General features: G+C 43.1%; 1 protein-coding gene across 2 annotated transcripts in view; it reads right to left on the reverse strand.

Annotated features, from left to right (window-relative positions):
* ITGB1BP2 (integrin subunit beta 1 binding protein 2) overlaps positions 1 to 16,779 on the reverse strand; it is a 69,508-nt gene that overhangs the window by 33,580 nt on the left and 19,149 nt on the right. For both annotated transcript variants that reach the window (XM_029607223.1, XM_029607224.1), the window contains exons 4-9: positions 13,343 to 13,506; positions 9,682 to 9,785; positions 4,940 to 4,998; positions 4,739 to 4,809; positions 3,590 to 3,692; positions 3,334 to 3,453 (exon numbers count right to left, since the gene is read on the reverse strand). In XM_029607223.1, coding sequence (XP_029463083.1) covers positions 3,334 to 3,453; positions 3,590 to 3,692; positions 4,739 to 4,809; positions 4,940 to 4,998; positions 9,682 to 9,785; positions 13,343 to 13,506 — 621 coding nt within the window. The remainder of the gene's footprint in view (positions 1 to 3,333; positions 3,454 to 3,589; positions 3,693 to 4,738; positions 4,810 to 4,939; positions 4,999 to 9,681; positions 9,786 to 13,342; positions 13,507 to 16,779) is intronic.

Here is a 16,779-nt window from a genome sequence, read left to right on the forward strand (position 1 = left end):
GCATTTCTATATTCGTGCATGCGTTGGTAGTATTTGGTCTTGGCTGCAGAGGAGTGGTGTTTGCGCCAACACTTTTCGGCAGCTCTGAGCTGAGTTTTAAGAATTTTGAGATCATGTGTGTACCAGGGTTTTCTGTTTCTACGGTTCGGGTTGAGGGTTTTTGTTGTTGTTGGGCAATGTTTGTTGGCAATGCTCCGGGTGATGTTAATCCAAGAGGAGAAGGCGTTGTCTGGAGAGGAGAGGTCAATTTGACTGTCTGTCAGAGCATGCTTGTGAGATGGTGTCCACATTGCAGGTTTTGCTGTATTTAAAGGATATGGGCTGGCAAGGTAAAGTGGGGGCATATTGTGGAAGAGTGAGGTTAGTAAGGATCAAGGAGTGATAAGACCAGGGGACTGCCAGGCATGATGGGGGTTTGCTTATGTTGATGGGTGAGTTGATGAAGATCAGGTCTAGGGTGTGGCCAGCTTTGTGTGTAGGGGAGTGAATAATTTGATTAAAGCCCATAGCTTCGAGGGAGGAAATGAAAGCTTCACAGGCTGGTGATTGTGGGCGGGTGTCCACGTGTAAGTTAGTCTCCAAGGAGAATCGTGGGTATGTCAGCAGAGAGGGAATTAGCAAAGAATTCAATGAGGGGGGATGAGTCTTTCTCTAGTAGACCTGGGGGGGGTGTAAATGAGACAGATTTGAAGCGACTTAGATTTAAAAAAGCCTACTTCGTACTGTTTTGGGAGATCGCACTTCTGGGATAAAAGTTGGAGATCCTTTTTTTACAGCTAAGAGTAGGCCACCGCCTCTCTTCTTTTTACGTGGGATTGAGAACACGTCGTAGTTGTCTGTGGGCAGTTGGTTGATGAGGGGAGTGTCATGTTTAAACCAGGTTTCAGTGACAGCACATATTTCTGGTTTGGTGTCAGTTAGAATGTCATGTAGAAGATGGGTTTTCTTCTGGAGGGATTGGGTGTTGAACAAAATGATGGAAATGAGTGAGAGACTGATGGCTTGTTTGCGAGTGAACGTGGGGATCAGAATAAGCCTTCTTTTATTGTGTGTGGTCTTGTGGTGTGTGTTCTGGTGGAAGCTTAAGGGAGGAATTTTTGCGTGGTGTCCAAGTTGATAGGATAATGAGCAGTCGCAGATTAAAGGAGGCATTGTTGACTGGTGGGTTAGGCCAAACTAAAAAATGGAAATTACAGGTTATTCACAATGCATGTTATACAGCGTATACTCTATAATGACAGAGCACGTTATACAGTACTGGCTAGCATACAATTTTTTATAGCGGCTAGCTATGGGATGCAGCACTATGCAAGTTATAGCACCGCGTAGGTTATACAGATGCTTATTAAGTCACAAAATAAGCGTGTCTAAGGAGGGAAAAGTTGCTTTATTTTGGATTGATCCAAACTTTTTGGTCTAATTTTTTAGCTCAAATATGTGTTAATTGTTTGTCTTTTTGTGTTATGTGTGTCATGACACCTGAAGAATGCAATGAATGAATTTGTGTCAGTTCAATGAAATATATGTTTCTATGTAATGTCTGAGCACTTAAGAAGTTTGTGGTTCTGACTATTGCATGTTACCTAATAATAAAGTGGGAACATTATGCAGATCAGCAATAGTATATGTAGGGATTACTAGATGCAGGGAGTTATGGCCATGATGGAATTTTCTCATTTATTAATTTGAATTTGTTTTGCTCTTATATTAGGCTTTAATCCATAACATATACATCTAATAATGAGTTAAGAGGCTATGCTCCGATGTCAGAAATCCACCATACTGGGAGAACTGTATATGCCATGTGTCATTGATTTCAGAAATCATCCCATCCTTTGCACAGAAGTCACCGTGCAACCTTCATTATATGGACTGAAGTACTTACACTTTATACCTCATCTTTTCTTTGTTTTTCTTGTTCTATGGGGGTGGCCTTACCTAGATGCTGTTTCCTTTGTTTTATGAGGCAATGTACCTTTATTTGACATGTGATAAATGATTATCTTAACAAACATTTCTATGATATAGGTAGTCAATATCTAGTTATGTACCTATTTGCAGATGCCACTATTTAGATTTTAAGTTAATGATACACCCTGAATTATTGCAGTTTTTAATCAGTCCCTACAGTCCAAGCGTTTTGTAGCATTTTCCAGTCCTATACCTTATAATGCATATATGCATTTAATTGCTGAGTCAGCTAGATGATTATTTGATATGTTCTCTTTTACTTTATCTATGAAAGCTAGTCTGATCATACTAACCAATCACCATGTTCCACTGCTTGTCGCTTTACAGAGTGATATGTCTTGGTGTAAATCAAATATTCCCTTGAGTTAAATTCTGCCCTACTGCTGCCTCTGCACAAGTATTTTCCTTTATTTCTTCATCTGCAGCCTGCATTTATGGTACTCACATTGCTGGTCTTTCATATTCTATTCCCCCTGCTCCTAAGCTTACCCAATATACCGAATTTGGTTAGTCCCCTTCTACTATGAGTTCCCTGTATACATTTTTGCACATTTCTTCCTGTTACACTACCTATCAGGTTATTTACTTAGTTGTTTAAAACCTCTCTCAGATGTTTTCTGGTAGTGTGACACAGATATGTACAGCTTGAGGGAAAACAATTTTAAAAGACCGATATGCACATTAATTAGGGGATTTATGAATATGTTGGGCTTGCGCGCGCAGATTGGATTTTAAAAGCCGCTGAGATACATGCAGATCTCCCATAGTGTGCACATCTCAAAAGTGTTCATAAAGAGACAAGGGTAGGGTCTGGTGGGTCATTGGCATTTCAGGGCGTGTACCTGAGATACTTATACGATCCGGCGTGCACTAAGGCCCTCTGCTGCGTAACTTTACTTTTGCTATGGATGACGTGTAAGCTAAAAAATAAAGAAAAACAGGCAGATTCGCAGGGTTTTAAGGGTCAGAGATAACTGGGGGGAGTGAAGGCTATTAAACTAGGGAGGTTTGGAGGACCTATCTCTTAACTGGGTGAACTGGGACAAACTGGTAAAACTGGGAATAGCAATTGCACACGCCCCTTTTGAAATCCTCCGATTTCCATGGTAGAAGCAGCATTTGTGAACACATGCACGCACCCACTTAAAATTTGGGGCACATGTGTGCATGGCAAGGCTATATTATAACATGTGTACTTATGTTATAAAATGGCCACGTCCCTGGGAGCAGGCTGATGTATGTGTGCCAATGTGCTCCCGCATGCCCGTTTAAAAGTTACCGACTATGTGGGTAAGTGTGTGTAGATGTACCACTGCAGATACATTTGCATGCCCAGGGTGGAATATTCTAGATACTACCTACCCCTGTTCGGTTGGCCTGGACACTGCATAGCTCTGGTAGAGGGTTCTTAGCATAAACTGTTACTACCACCTGCCCACTGGTTTGATGCCAGTCTTGACGGCAGGACACCATTTTCTTATCCTGGGGGAAAAAAATGACAGCATTAGCAATGAACCAACAAAGGGGTAGAGCAGTAGCCAAGAGACAGCTGCTCTGCCTCCACCCCACTGAAATGAGTTTTCCCTCCAAAGGGGCTTCAAGCCCATCTTCTATTTACCTCCTTTTTCTTCCAGGTATGTTTTGCAGTGCTGCAGCCCTTTTGTTCCAAAAATGTATTGAAGTCAGTAGTTTTAATAGCACAGCAACTCCAGTACTTCATGCTAAGAAGCAAAGAAAGACTTTATCTGCTACTCTCTGTGCAACACACTTATTGTGCTATTTTCAAAACAATGCCAGTACGTGAGTCCACGGGTACTTTACACACAGACTTTGCACAAATTCTCAGGGAGAAAGTAGTCTTTTCCTTTGAAAACTGCCTGGGGAAAAGGTACCCACAGAGATTTGCAACTTCTTTTCTCTGGATAATTTTTGCCCTGCAAAACTTTGCACGATGTTGCCTCCCCTGATATAACACCAGCTCTGAACCACAGGTAAAAGTATGCATGATGTTGATCCCCCACAGGCACTTTTACCTGTGTACTTTTTAAAAAATTGCTCTGTAAATGAGGCACACATTATACACATCACATACAGCGAATTAGATGACATGCAGTCCCCCAGGAAACAAGGGTCTATGATGAAAAGTGCTCTGCCCATACAGAGAACTCCAGATCCCAAAGGGATGGGCCCCTGCACATTTAGAAAGCTCGAGATTCTTAAGACACAGGTCATTGTCTGTCCCAAGATACCCAGGTCTCTAACAACAGGATTCCCCACTCATCCCTAGGTCTTTGGATCCCTAAGGGTAGGATCCTTGACCATCTTGAGAGCTCCTAACAGAAATTTTTGCCCTCAGGGCCTGATTCATCAAAGTCTTTTCCCACAGCCACAGAATGGGAGAATCAGACACTCAACAGCATTAAGCTTTACCTCCTTTGATGGTAGGAATTCTTTCATTTTACAGAGCCACTGTTATGTGCAACACTAAACTTCAAAAGAAAACTGTATAGGTTTCTGGAGGAAAAAGGAATGAGCAAGCATGATGCATTAGATAGACTTTAGAGGAAATTATTAATTCAGTAACAGAGCAAGGACTACATCTGGGGTATGGAAGGAATTTTTCATTGCTGCAAAATTGTGCTCTGCTATTATTTCACCTTCCATTAATTATCACATAGGGAGAGCTTTAGGTTAGATGAATGTCTGATCTTTTTTTAACATATAGAATTAAATATGTATTTGATAGCACAGATGGAGGATATCTTACCCTTCGTGGAAGACAGGAATTCCAGGGTGAAATACACAGACTTCAGTCTCACTCTCTGATCCTTTATATATCTGAGAGAGAAAGCCTGGCTATTTTTACAGTGCAATGACATCTAATAAACAACATATTTAATTACATAGACATGGTTAGACAAACACTCACAGTAACATAACACCAATATAGGAAATCAGCCTGACTCACCTCTTTACATCCTGAGTTCTGACATTTGCTACCAACATCCACAAGTGAAGCGGTTTCTTCTGTAAGCAAAGACAAGTTAAAGGGGTAAAATGCAGGTACAAGATACCTGCATCAAGGTGTAAGCTCCATGCAGCTCCAGGGCTCAAATATAAAAACAAACACCATACAGGTAAGCATAATTTTTTGAGGCTGCTGCCAAAGTGAACAGTGAAGGAGCACCAGAGGAGTAGAATTAATACCATAGAGGTGGGGGTTGATTTTGCTGACTTTTTAAACCTACAGTGCAGTGCACAGGGTGTTTTTCAAGCCCTCCTCCTTGCTGTGTAAAAATTAGCAGATAAACTGAATCATACAAGAGTAAAATCAGAGAATCTGAGTGAGGTGCAAGAACCAGCAGGGAGTTAGATAAGTGGACTGGAAGAACTTTGTGATGCGACAGGTGGGAATAATAGTGGAACAAAACTAATCAGCAATAAATAAATGTGAATCAATATGAGTTACACAAGAGCTTAACATAATGTTTTTTTTAAAACATGATAGTTTTACATGCTTTCTTAGTGTGCTTAGTAAGTAACAAGCTGAAATAAGAACAGGAAACATCTGCTAACTGCCTGATAAGCTCAGTGCTTGAATTGTTTGTGAGTCATGAAGTAACAGGATGCTTTCTAGTAAAACCACTGCTTAGGGCATGAATTCGCTGAAATAGTGAATTCTAAATAGAATAACTGAGCTTGCAAAACCTGGACTAGAGCCAGAAATGAGAGTATAAATTAATTGTAATAAACAGTGTTCCTTAGCTCCATCAGATAAAGAGTGCCTTTAGCCATCTCATGGTATTTCTCCAGGCCTGTGTCTTCTGATTTGCCTAGATACATCGACTCACAAAAGAGAGACTGTGATGGAAGTATCTGATCTTTGTACAAATCCTTAAGAACATAAGAACATATCATTATTACTGTGATGCTGTTTGCCTTTACTGATTTATGCAATATTTACTGTGACACTGTTTACTTTTGCTGATTTTTACGATACTTACATTTAGTAAACCAAGTATTTGCTTTTAAAAGTGTGTGTGTTCTATGATGTAATATACCAGCATTCATTCCACCACTTACATGAGGATGTGGTGGGTAGTCACCCCAGTACTCCCCAGGCTCCAGATGAAGTAGCAGAAATGAACAGGCCTGTCACATCTTGCTGCTCTAATTCAAATTTCTTTTAAAAACCTTGTTTGCTTGTGGGGCTTATATGAAAGTTTAAAAAGTAAATTCTTCTTATTTACAGGAGCTGCTTGTATTGTTTACAATTTGCTTGCTTGTGTGTAAGTCTTGAAAGTTCCCTCTCCTTACACAAACTCCCACCAACCACTATCTTCCATTCAGAAAGGATAACTTTCAAAACTATTTGCATTACTGCATATGTGCACATAAGAAGGTATGCAAAGATTTATCCTAGTATTTTATAAACCATAGAGGTAGCTATGGTTTATACACGATCTGAGCATATGTGTGTATGTTTTAGAATGCACATATATTTCCAATGCAATGAAAGTGCTTACTTTTCCTACCTATTTTATAAACATTCACTCATATATATATTGAAGAGCTTAAAAATATAAAAATATAACATATGTGTAAAACCGGGTATTTTATAATGTACGTGTATAAATATTCTTATGCATGTGCATTTGAAATCATCAGTTCACCAATACTAGAAATCAAAAGTTCCCAGGAATGGAGAGCAGGGAATTTGTTTATCTTTATAAGTATTAATTATTGGTGTAATTTGATATGTCTACTGTTTTGAAATATTTTATTGGTATTTAGTACATTTTTAAAAATTTGTATGAGTTTTAAATTTAATTAAAATTCCTTATTCTCTCTTTTAGACATATAGCCAAACATAGTGGTGTGCATATGTAAGCATAACACATAGAATGCATAATTCTAATCACATAAAAAAACTTAAATCATCAAAACATAATCATAGCAGAGTAAAACATGACCTCTGTGATTCAAATTCTGGCTGATCTTATACCTTATGGAAACAACCATGTTTTTACCTTCTAAAAAAATAAAATAATCCCCTTCCTGATGTATTGCTGTTGGCAAACTATTCCATAACACCAGGGACATCACTGAGCACATCCAAGACTTTACATGCTGGCTGCAAATCAACTTAACCGAGAGCACCACTATTATGCTCACCACTTGCGGGATGGCCCCATGAGCAGTATCTCTTATCCTGATGCCGGCTAGATGCTGCTGCTTTGCACAGCAGGGAGACACTGCTAGCATTCCTATGCAGCTGACGCTGCTGCCCCTCCAATACTGCGCTCTACGTGCACGAGACACCACTCTCCTTAAAGGGTCCGCAGTGGGAAAAGCCTGCGGCACCCTTGGATGATGTCATGGCTGCCTGCCCTATAAAAGGGCTCTTTACTCTTTCAGTGTTGCCTCAGCAAGAAGGTTGCCTGGTTCTGTTCCCTCCTGGGTCCAGTTTTGCTTTTGCCACTGGCTTTTCCAGTTTCCAGCTTGTTCCTGTCTTCAGCCTGGTTCCCGTCTTCAGCTTTGGCCTGGTTCCTGTCTTTAGTCTTCTATTCTGCTTCAGTCTTCAGCTATGCTCCAGTCATCCACCTTGCACTGTGCAAGCTGTCGGCCTTGCCTCAAGCAGTCAGCCTTGCCTTTGCCAAGTCTTCAGTCTCAGCCTTATCTTCACATAGACTCTTGGACCCTGCCTGACCTGTGCCAAGACTCTCTCGTCCACCTTTGGTGTGGGCCTTGGGACCCAGCCCTTGAGGTTGTGCCAGGGTAAGGGGTTCACGCATACAAAGTTCCCAAAACCACCAAATAAACACCTTGCCCAGATCGTAATCTCCTACCTGGTTGCTACCACTTCAATTTTCTTTCAAATAAAAAGGAGCCACCCTGCATAAAACTTTAAAAGTCATAATTAGTATCTCGAATTTTATTTGTGCCTCCATCAGTAACCAATGCAATCTTGACAACATACTATCAATCAGGGTCCACCTGGCACAACCTAGCACTACCCAAGCCTCAAAATTCTGCACAATTTGCTTAACAACCTTTGTGGCAAGCTCAACAGTAGAGCATTACAATAATCCAAATGTGATATTATCAAACTTTGTACCACTCAAAAGTGGACTCATCCAAAAAAAGGTTTCAACTGGTGCACCACTCTTAATTTAACATCCTCTACACTATCATCGAGTCCAATGACTCTCTCTCCAGAGATGACTCCATAACAACCCCCAAGTTTCTCACCTTATCAGTGGTCTCTACAATTTGCATATCTGTCTTTATCATCAATGGTATAGGTGACATACCTAACTTCACAACTCTCATCATCTCAGTTTTAGCCAAAACCAGGCCTGTTCATAGTTCTTGACGTCTGGAGTTGGCCACCCCTACATTATAAGGACAGGACACCTAGTGATTGTGGAGGTTTAGTTGGACATCTGAGAGGAAGGAGTGTTTTCTTTTGAGTTAGAGAAGAAATCCTGTATTTTGGTTGTAATCCACATTGATGCTCAGGGAATTGCAGACTATATAAATCTGTGAAATAAAAATAAAAAGTCCCCATATTCTAGGCCTTGAATGGGACAAGCATTGATAAGACTTTTCCTTTTGAGTCTTGTCCCTTTTTGAGGAGGAGATAATTGCTTATTCTGGACTTTTATTGAAAGAAGATTTTCATTTCTTTCTTACATTTTTAAACATTGGGAGAGATTTCATGTTTCCTGATGCTCTCCAACACAGAGATACAGCATCTACTTAGCCAAATGAAAGAGTGGAGTTCAGACATTAATCCAGTATCTGAGGAGAGAAGAGGTGCCAAAAAAAGGAGCAGATTTAATCCAACCAGTTTATGACCACTCAAAATCCCATTTGGTATCCAGAGATTGGCATGACGAAGTACCACAGACTTGAGAAGGTGATTACCAGGACATTTGACTCAAGGTATGGAGAATGGGAGTTAACTGTTGGTCAGATACCCCATCAGTAAAGAAACCAACTACCAGTAGAGTAGAGAGAAAACTATTTGAGATCTTTTTATTAAAGGAAAAATCCAGAGTCAGATTTACCAAATGTAATTTTGTTTATTGGACCTGTGCAACAAAAATAAAAAACCTGCAAGAAGCACTATCATTTATTCATCTTTCAGTAAGCATTACATTGTTTTTCCCATCTGTTTTATCTGCTGCTTTTTGTTGATATACAGTGATTAATGTTTTTTGTTTGTTAGTTTTGTTTGATCGTTTTTCTTTTAACTATTTGATATTTGTTTCAGCGTTATGGATGATTTTATTTTTGTAACCCACCTCTATCAATGGGAGAGTGTGGGAAATACATTTTGTAAATAAAGTTGTCAGGAACACCTATCTGTTTCCAGAGTAATTACTATAGGACTGTTATCAAACATCTGGGCCCAGAGGTTATCCTTCCCTCCCTACAGAAGAATCCTGCAGGCATGGGGCTATTGGAAGTGTATAGGAATTGAAGAGTAATAGCCCCAGAGTGTAAGTGTGTCCTGTGAACTCCTAAAGTCAATACTCAGTTCAGGGATTACATTTGTTAATCCTTAATTGATGTTCTGCTCTCCTAATCCAAGAAGCCTCTCTCTTGAACTCCCAGCAGCCCCAATGCCCAGTTACCAAGCTATATAACCCCATCACTTTCTTTTCTTTTTCTCTGGGCACTAACACTGATGTATGTCTTTACCTTGCTCTGTGGACTTCTCTTCTGAGACTAGGTTCATCTTTTCCAGGGCCTGCATCAGCATTTGGGATACTTTCTTCACCAACATCTCCTTTGGTTCCTCTGAACTAAATAGGAGGCAAAAACGGAAGAGACAGTCTACCCATTTATCCCTCAGTCTTTTTGTCCAAAATCCAGCTTCTTCCTTAGTCTATAGTTTGAAGCTTACCAGCTTCCCCCATTCCCCTTGTTCCCCTTAGGTTGACCTAAGGGGAACAAGGTCATCTAAGACCACCTGTCCCCTTGGGTACCGGGGACAGGTGGTCTTAGATGAGGGTCTCTACGGATGGTGGAGATGGTTGGATGAGTCCAAGGTCTGAGCACAGTTCAGAGACAGGTGCTGCAGGGCTTTTCTCTTTAAAAGACAGGAGGTCAGGTGTGCGCACGCCTAATGGGACACGTGACTGGCCGGGTTTGATGGAGTCTTGCCGCATGTAGAGCTGATGGCATCAGGCCACATTGGAGTGCAGCGTCATGCTAGTGGTGTTTTGCTGCATTGGGGAGCAACGCAGAGCCTGAGGTAAGGGTGGCAGTGTCACGGACAGCTGTGCTGAGAACAGGGAATACCCCCTCGGGACCGCATGGCTAGAATTTGGATTATCTTCTGCTTAGCCAGCCCCCTCCCCCCGCAGGTTGGGCCCTTGGGCTCTGGGGACTGGCAGTACTTGGCTTCAGTGGCTGTGCATACTGGAAGTTGGAGCAGGCTGGACTGGACTGGTACAAGGCTGGAGGCTAGAACAAGCAGGGCTGGTCTAGAGCAAGGCTGGGCTGGGCTGGAGCATGACAAAGCTGGACTGTACAAGGCTGGAGGCTGGAATAGGCTGGGCTGGTCTGGAGCAAGGCTGGATATGCAGGATCATGGAGAGCCAGACTGGAGCAAGGCTGATTCTTGGGGCAAGCCCAGGACAAACACTAAGAAAAAATACAGACTCAGACTGGGTCCAGACAAGACAATGGCAAGACGGGGAATGGGATAGCAGAGTGTAGAAAAATTAAAAAGTCCTTACAGATTTATAGCATCTTATCTTTATCTTTATTATTCCACAGGAACTCCACAATCTTAAGTAAAATGATCAGTGTGGTAAAGGTTGATGTCCCCCAATATGGTTGCCGTGTTTTGCCCCACAGGGACTGGGACAGAATGTAATAGAACCAGATGAGGACAGGTCTAGGCAAATCAGGCAGGATGGGTCAAGAGCTGGAGAAGACAACACTGAACAAGGAACACTGAGGCCCAAAAGCAGGGTAGGAGAAGGCCCGAAGGCCACTAGACATGGTAAGACCTGAGTAGGCCACAGAGGTAGGACTAGGAGAACAGAAGGCCTGGAGGTCCCAAGGTGAGGAAGGCCTGAGTAGGCCACAGAGATAGGAACTGGAGAACAGAAGGCCCAGAGACCACAAGGCTTAGAAAGAGAGAGAGAGACGCCAGGTCAAAGAGCCAAGAGTGACTTTATGAAATGGCAAGGTGGTTCTGGCAAGGCTGGGCTAAATGGGTCCAGAACTTGGATGTGGTGCAAGCAGCGAGGAGGAGCTATGGCAATGCTGGGGTTTGAAGCTTGAGGAGGACGCACCACAGGCAGAGTTGGGTAGCCAGCAAGGAAACAGCTCAGACAGTTGGGGGTAGAGCTCACTGGAGACCTCTGCTGGTGGGGAGGTGCCACAGCAGACTGGAACAGGGAATGCTGAGGTTGCACGGCAGCTGAAACCGTGACAGGCGGTTTGTGGGGTTACCCCATGGACCGACAAACGTAATACCTTCCAGTATCCCACAGATTCCACCTTCCTCAGATAAACTTTCTTTCCCCACCATTTATTTTTTCCCCTGTAAATTGACCACTTCCCTCCCAAAATCATTATTTCTTCCAGGTCTGGATTTGGCAATAGGCACCCTAGGCTTATTCCTAGGGTAGCAAAGAAATCTGGGTACAACTGATCTCTCAGCTGAGCTAAAACTCACTCAGCAGAGAACAGCCCTCTACTCCTTGCTCCAGACCCTCCCCTCTAAGGCTGCCTGGAGAGAACAAGAAAACAGGGGGATAGCACTGGAGTGGATAGCCACAATACAAAAAATGGTGTACTTTTGAAAAATGTAATTTGCATTTACAAATTCCATTATAAATACATACAATAATAAAGATCATAACACAAATTTAAAAAAAACCCACAATGATGCCAAAACCCAACTAGGAACCTAGTTTCGACGAACAGTCATCTTCTTCAGGGGACACCTACCCAATTAAAATTCCCCCCAAAACCCCACACACATTTAACAAAATCTGCTTGATATCATACTATGTTTCAAATTATATCAGCACATATAACAAAATAACACTTCATTTAATAGGCTGCTTTCATAATATCTGTAAAAACAAAAACAGATATATAGAAATAAAAAACTCAATATTATCTGCATGTTGTACTATATACTTATTTACATCAACAAATATTTGAATTAACATCTTAATTAAACTTCTATTTCAAACCCTTTTTCATTTTTCTAAAACATTTTATCATAAATTTATCAACACAAGCCCATATACTCACAGGGCTTGATTATTGTAATGCCCTATACTTCAGTCTCCCATCTATTGCTTTTCATCCCCTACAACTGATACAAAATGCAGCTGCACATATTTTGGTTGACGCAAAACGCCACGATCACACAACCCCAGTTCTTTACTCCTTACACAGGTCCATCTATTGAAGTTGTGTACTGTATTTAAGATCAAGAGAGACTCTAACTTGTTCCTGGCACCACAGAAGACCTGGGGAAAAGAGGAACAGATGGATAACCTTGGATGTGACTTACAGTATATGAGATCTGACATTCTGAAGATGTAACTTGGAGAAATGCAGAATTTTTGTACTCTTTTGGATGTGGACTTTCTTACATCTTTTTGCTGTGGACTTTGTTTTTGTATTGCTGCAGAACTGTTGATTTTTTTTTTTTTACTCTCTTTCTGTTTGGAGCACTAGCTACTGTGTGGACTGTATGTTATTTTCTGAGATAACCTCTGTTCAGCTTGGCCTTGCAAGAGAGTTTGTCCCCATTCTGAGAGACCCTGAAACTTTAATATTCCCCCATCCCAACTGAGCAAAACCAGTGCTCTTTGGGGCTGGAATTTGAACATCGGTCGAGGAGGGGTTACACGAAAGAGATAAGAGAGTAATAGTTATCTGCTAGCTGAAGCTCCCACGTTTGTGCAGGACACTGAAGTTTTTAGGCATGTGCTTATAATATTTTATAATTGATAGTTTTTATGATTAATCTATTGTAATTTCAGATTTGCTGTAAATCACATTGAGATCTGAATTAATGTGATAAATATAATAAAATGAAAAAAAAATGAAGAGTCCTCCTAATCCCTAGAGAGTTCTGCTCAACTGTAAGAAATGATCGATTGACTGCAGACTGGTCTACCTCAGAGATAACATCTAACCTCAGTAACCAGGCAGGGATTGGAACCCACCTATTGAACAAGGGATACAAAAGGGTGATAAAAGTGTCAGGGCTAGGCTCTCTTGCTGTTAGGGACAGACAGAGGGGAAAGTGAAAGATGGTAGGGTTTGTGTTAGGGCCTAAGATCTCCTGACTTAAAATTCTTCACATCTTTTCCTGACTTACCTTGGCCGTTCCCGCTGCAGTTTCTCAGCTGACTTTGGCCCTTGGACAATAAGTTCTGGACTCCAGCTGGGTCCTAGTTGATCTGGCAACTGCTTACTGCTGGTAACCTCTGGTTGAAGGAGCTCTAGAGGCTTTTGACTGTTGTGGTGACCTTTTGTGCAGCCCTGAGAAAAGAGCCAGAGAGAAACCATGAATACCCGCTGAATGAGAGAGACAGCCACACCAACATGTGCTCACACACTCAGGCACAGACACAGAAACACACTGATATGCACTCACACACTCCTCACAAACCCACTGATATGTGCTCATGCACCCAGGCACAGGCACATACACACACCAAGATACATTTTCATTTATTAAAATTAATTAATTGCTTAACGCAAAATAGGTCCAAGCGATTTACAGGTCATACGTTCATAAAAATAGATAACATAAGCATACAAATAAAAACCACTCTTTGTGCACCTTCAGCTAAAACTCGCAAGACCTCCCCAAACAGGAGGGCCATTTCACCTCCTTTTTTGGAAGAGCTGGATGCCAACAGTGGTTTCAACATGTGACCGTTAACCAGTGGGGCAGAAACTACTGGAGAGAGAAACTTTGCAACCAGCGATTTTTGACCAGTTGACATTAGTGAGGACAATACCCCTAGCTGATGTTATGAAACCTGCCCGCGGGTGGCCGCGAGCAGGTCTTTTACCTTCACTGTTCTGCCGACGCAGCTGGATGCCGCCAAAGTCGGGCCTTCACCACGGCCTTCACCACGGACTTTCCCATGCTGCTTGCTGCTCCTCTTCGCGGCTGGAGCCGCCGCCGACGTCCTTGCCATCTTTGCGGCTGGAGGCCGCACGCCACGGTCTGGATTGGCGGCCGGAGCTGCCCTTGGGGCCTCCTGCAGCGGCAGGAGCCGCTGCCGTCATCAGGGCCTGCGTCTGGGCCCAGCCCTGCTTCTTCGCAACATCGATGTCGGTGCAGGACCGCTGTCCACAGTCCTGCACAGCTTCCTGCTTCCTCCTAGGCACGCGGCCGCACCTCTCTGCAAGATTTAAAGGGCCCAAGGCCGGATATGCCCTGGGCCCCACCTTGAGACTGTTTCCTGTGCCAGCCCTATAAAAGGGCTGTTCCTGCATTCCGTCTTCATCTTGCACTGGAGTTACTTCGCTCCTGGAGGATTCTGCCTTCCAGTGCTCAGACAGGTCCTTTGTGTTCTTCGTGGAGCTCCTTGTCTCGTCTTGTCTGCTTCTTGCCATGTCTTCGTCACCTGAGGACCTTGTCCAGTTCTCCTGATGTCTCGTCGTCCGATGTCTCGCTTCCTGGTGTTCCAGCCCTCCTTGGTGTTTTGCTCCTGTGCTCTTGAGCCTTCCATTCTGCCGGCCGTGGATCTCTGGGTGACACGTCTCTGTCTGTGGAGATGCTGGCAGTGGACCTCTGTCCTGTGCTCCTGAGCCCTCCTGTCCTGCCAGCCTTTGTGGTGCTCCGGATGACACCGGCTCCGTCGTCGAAGTCCCGCCTCGGCTGGATTCCTCCCTGCGCTCGTCCCGCTCTCCTCGTGGTCCGTGACCAGCCTCCTCGGGCTATATAGGGCGTGCAGTGGGACAGGGTGGTCCGCGACCAGCCCATTGGGTCCGCCCGTGAAGGTGGGCTGAGTAGGGTGCCCTGAGAGACAGTGCCAATATCCATCCTTCCCAGCTTCTCGTCTTGTCTAGACTTCGTCAAGGTCTTCGTCTCATCTGTGATGCCGTTGCATCAGCTTTATTGGTCATGTCTTTGCATCAGCCCTCGTCTGTGATGCCGTCGCATCAGCCTTGGTGTCATGTCTTCACATCAACCCTCGTCTGTGATGTCTTCTCCCTAGTCATAGTATCATGTCTTCGTGTCAAGGCCTCCATCTGCCCTCATCCTCGGCCGGCATGCTGCTCCATGCCGATCCTAAGCTGCAGGTCCAAAAGGGCTTGGAATGGTCGAAGGACCGTTCACCTTCCAACATCATCTTGTTGGACTTGGGAGCTTGCAGGCCTGGCAGAAAGTAAAACCGTGTCTCCGCCATGCTGGGACACGCCGCCAACCCTCGGTCCTGGATCCATCCGGGGTCGGGCCGAGGCCCAAGGGCACATGAAAAACCCTTCACGTAACAGCGGAAGGAATTGGATTTTTCATCCACTTTACCCGTGCAATAGGTAACCTGTTAGGACAGAGGACTGCTATGTTTGAGGAGTTGAGTTTATATTTTTTTGTAAGCAATGGGCATTTTTCTCCCCAGATCTGCAAGGTTTTTGCATCTGACTTAAGACAGTGAAAGAAGAGAATTTTCCTAGCTCTACTGGGAAGGAGTACTGGATACTGATTCAGGGAGAGAACAGAGAGATAGGAGAGTTTGCACCATGGCCAAAGAGATGGTGGCTTTTACAATCATGATTTTTCTTATGTTATTTATGATTTTTGTAATATTGGTATAGATCTTGCTTTTTAAGTTAAAGTAAACTTTCTTTTTCATCATTACTGGCTGTTTGTGCCTCTACTACCTACTGAACTCTTTCAGAGTGAGTATCATCATGCCAGTGCCTGAGATGGAGAGGAGACTAAATGACTGTAGTTAATTTCCACTGCCACACCAAAGACTCTGGAGGTTTAAACCTCCTCCCAGCCAGCGAATCCCAGCACCTAAAGAGCTACAGGAGGGTTAAAATGGCAGAGCGAAAGAGAGATTCTGGACTTTGATAGCATCCTGGGAACTTTGTGGCCCCTGAATTCAGTCCTTAAAGTTTACAAGGAGTTACACATTTGCAAACCTATTTTCATTGCTTCATATTCATTATGTATCCATTTTCCACCCATGAATACAAAATCTGCTAAGATTCCCCCCACCCGCCAAGATTTTAAGCAGATGGGCATTTCATAGATTCAAATAAGGCAACCACCAAGCTCCCATATTGTAGGCACATCACAAGAGACTTCTCTAATTTCAAAAGCAATATGTTCCCTGGTGTAGACATTCAAATACTGATGGAATGGAGGCCTTGCTCTCTAATAGTAGGCCTATGGTATGTCTAGCTGTATCCAGGTTAACCCCTTTCCAATTTGCAGAAAAAGAGAATCCAGCCAGCAGATCCAGCAGAATAACCAGAGAGTCAAAAGGCAATTGAATACCTATGAAATGACAAATCCATGAAAGGATTTTGGCCCAATATAACCTTAATTCTAGGGCAGTCCCATCAAATGTGAAAAAACGCTCCCTTTCCCCTACAATCCCTCCAGCACTTATCCTCTTCAATCTATCAGGCATGTAGTACCACCATTATAGCAATTTGTAACCATTCTCTTGAGTAAGGATACAGATGGAAGTTACTTTTTTTGATTCTTCAGAAAAAGACTTTTCCAGCTACTCTCCAAGATTTCCCACCCACTGTCCTTCTCTCAGTTGAGTTTCACTTTTT

This window comes from Rhinatrema bivittatum, chromosome 6 (genome assembly GCF_901001135.1).
Source record: "Rhinatrema bivittatum chromosome 6, aRhiBiv1.1, whole genome shotgun sequence".
In the NCBI taxonomy this organism is placed as follows: Eukaryota; Metazoa; Chordata; class Amphibia; order Gymnophiona; family Rhinatrematidae; genus Rhinatrema; species Rhinatrema bivittatum.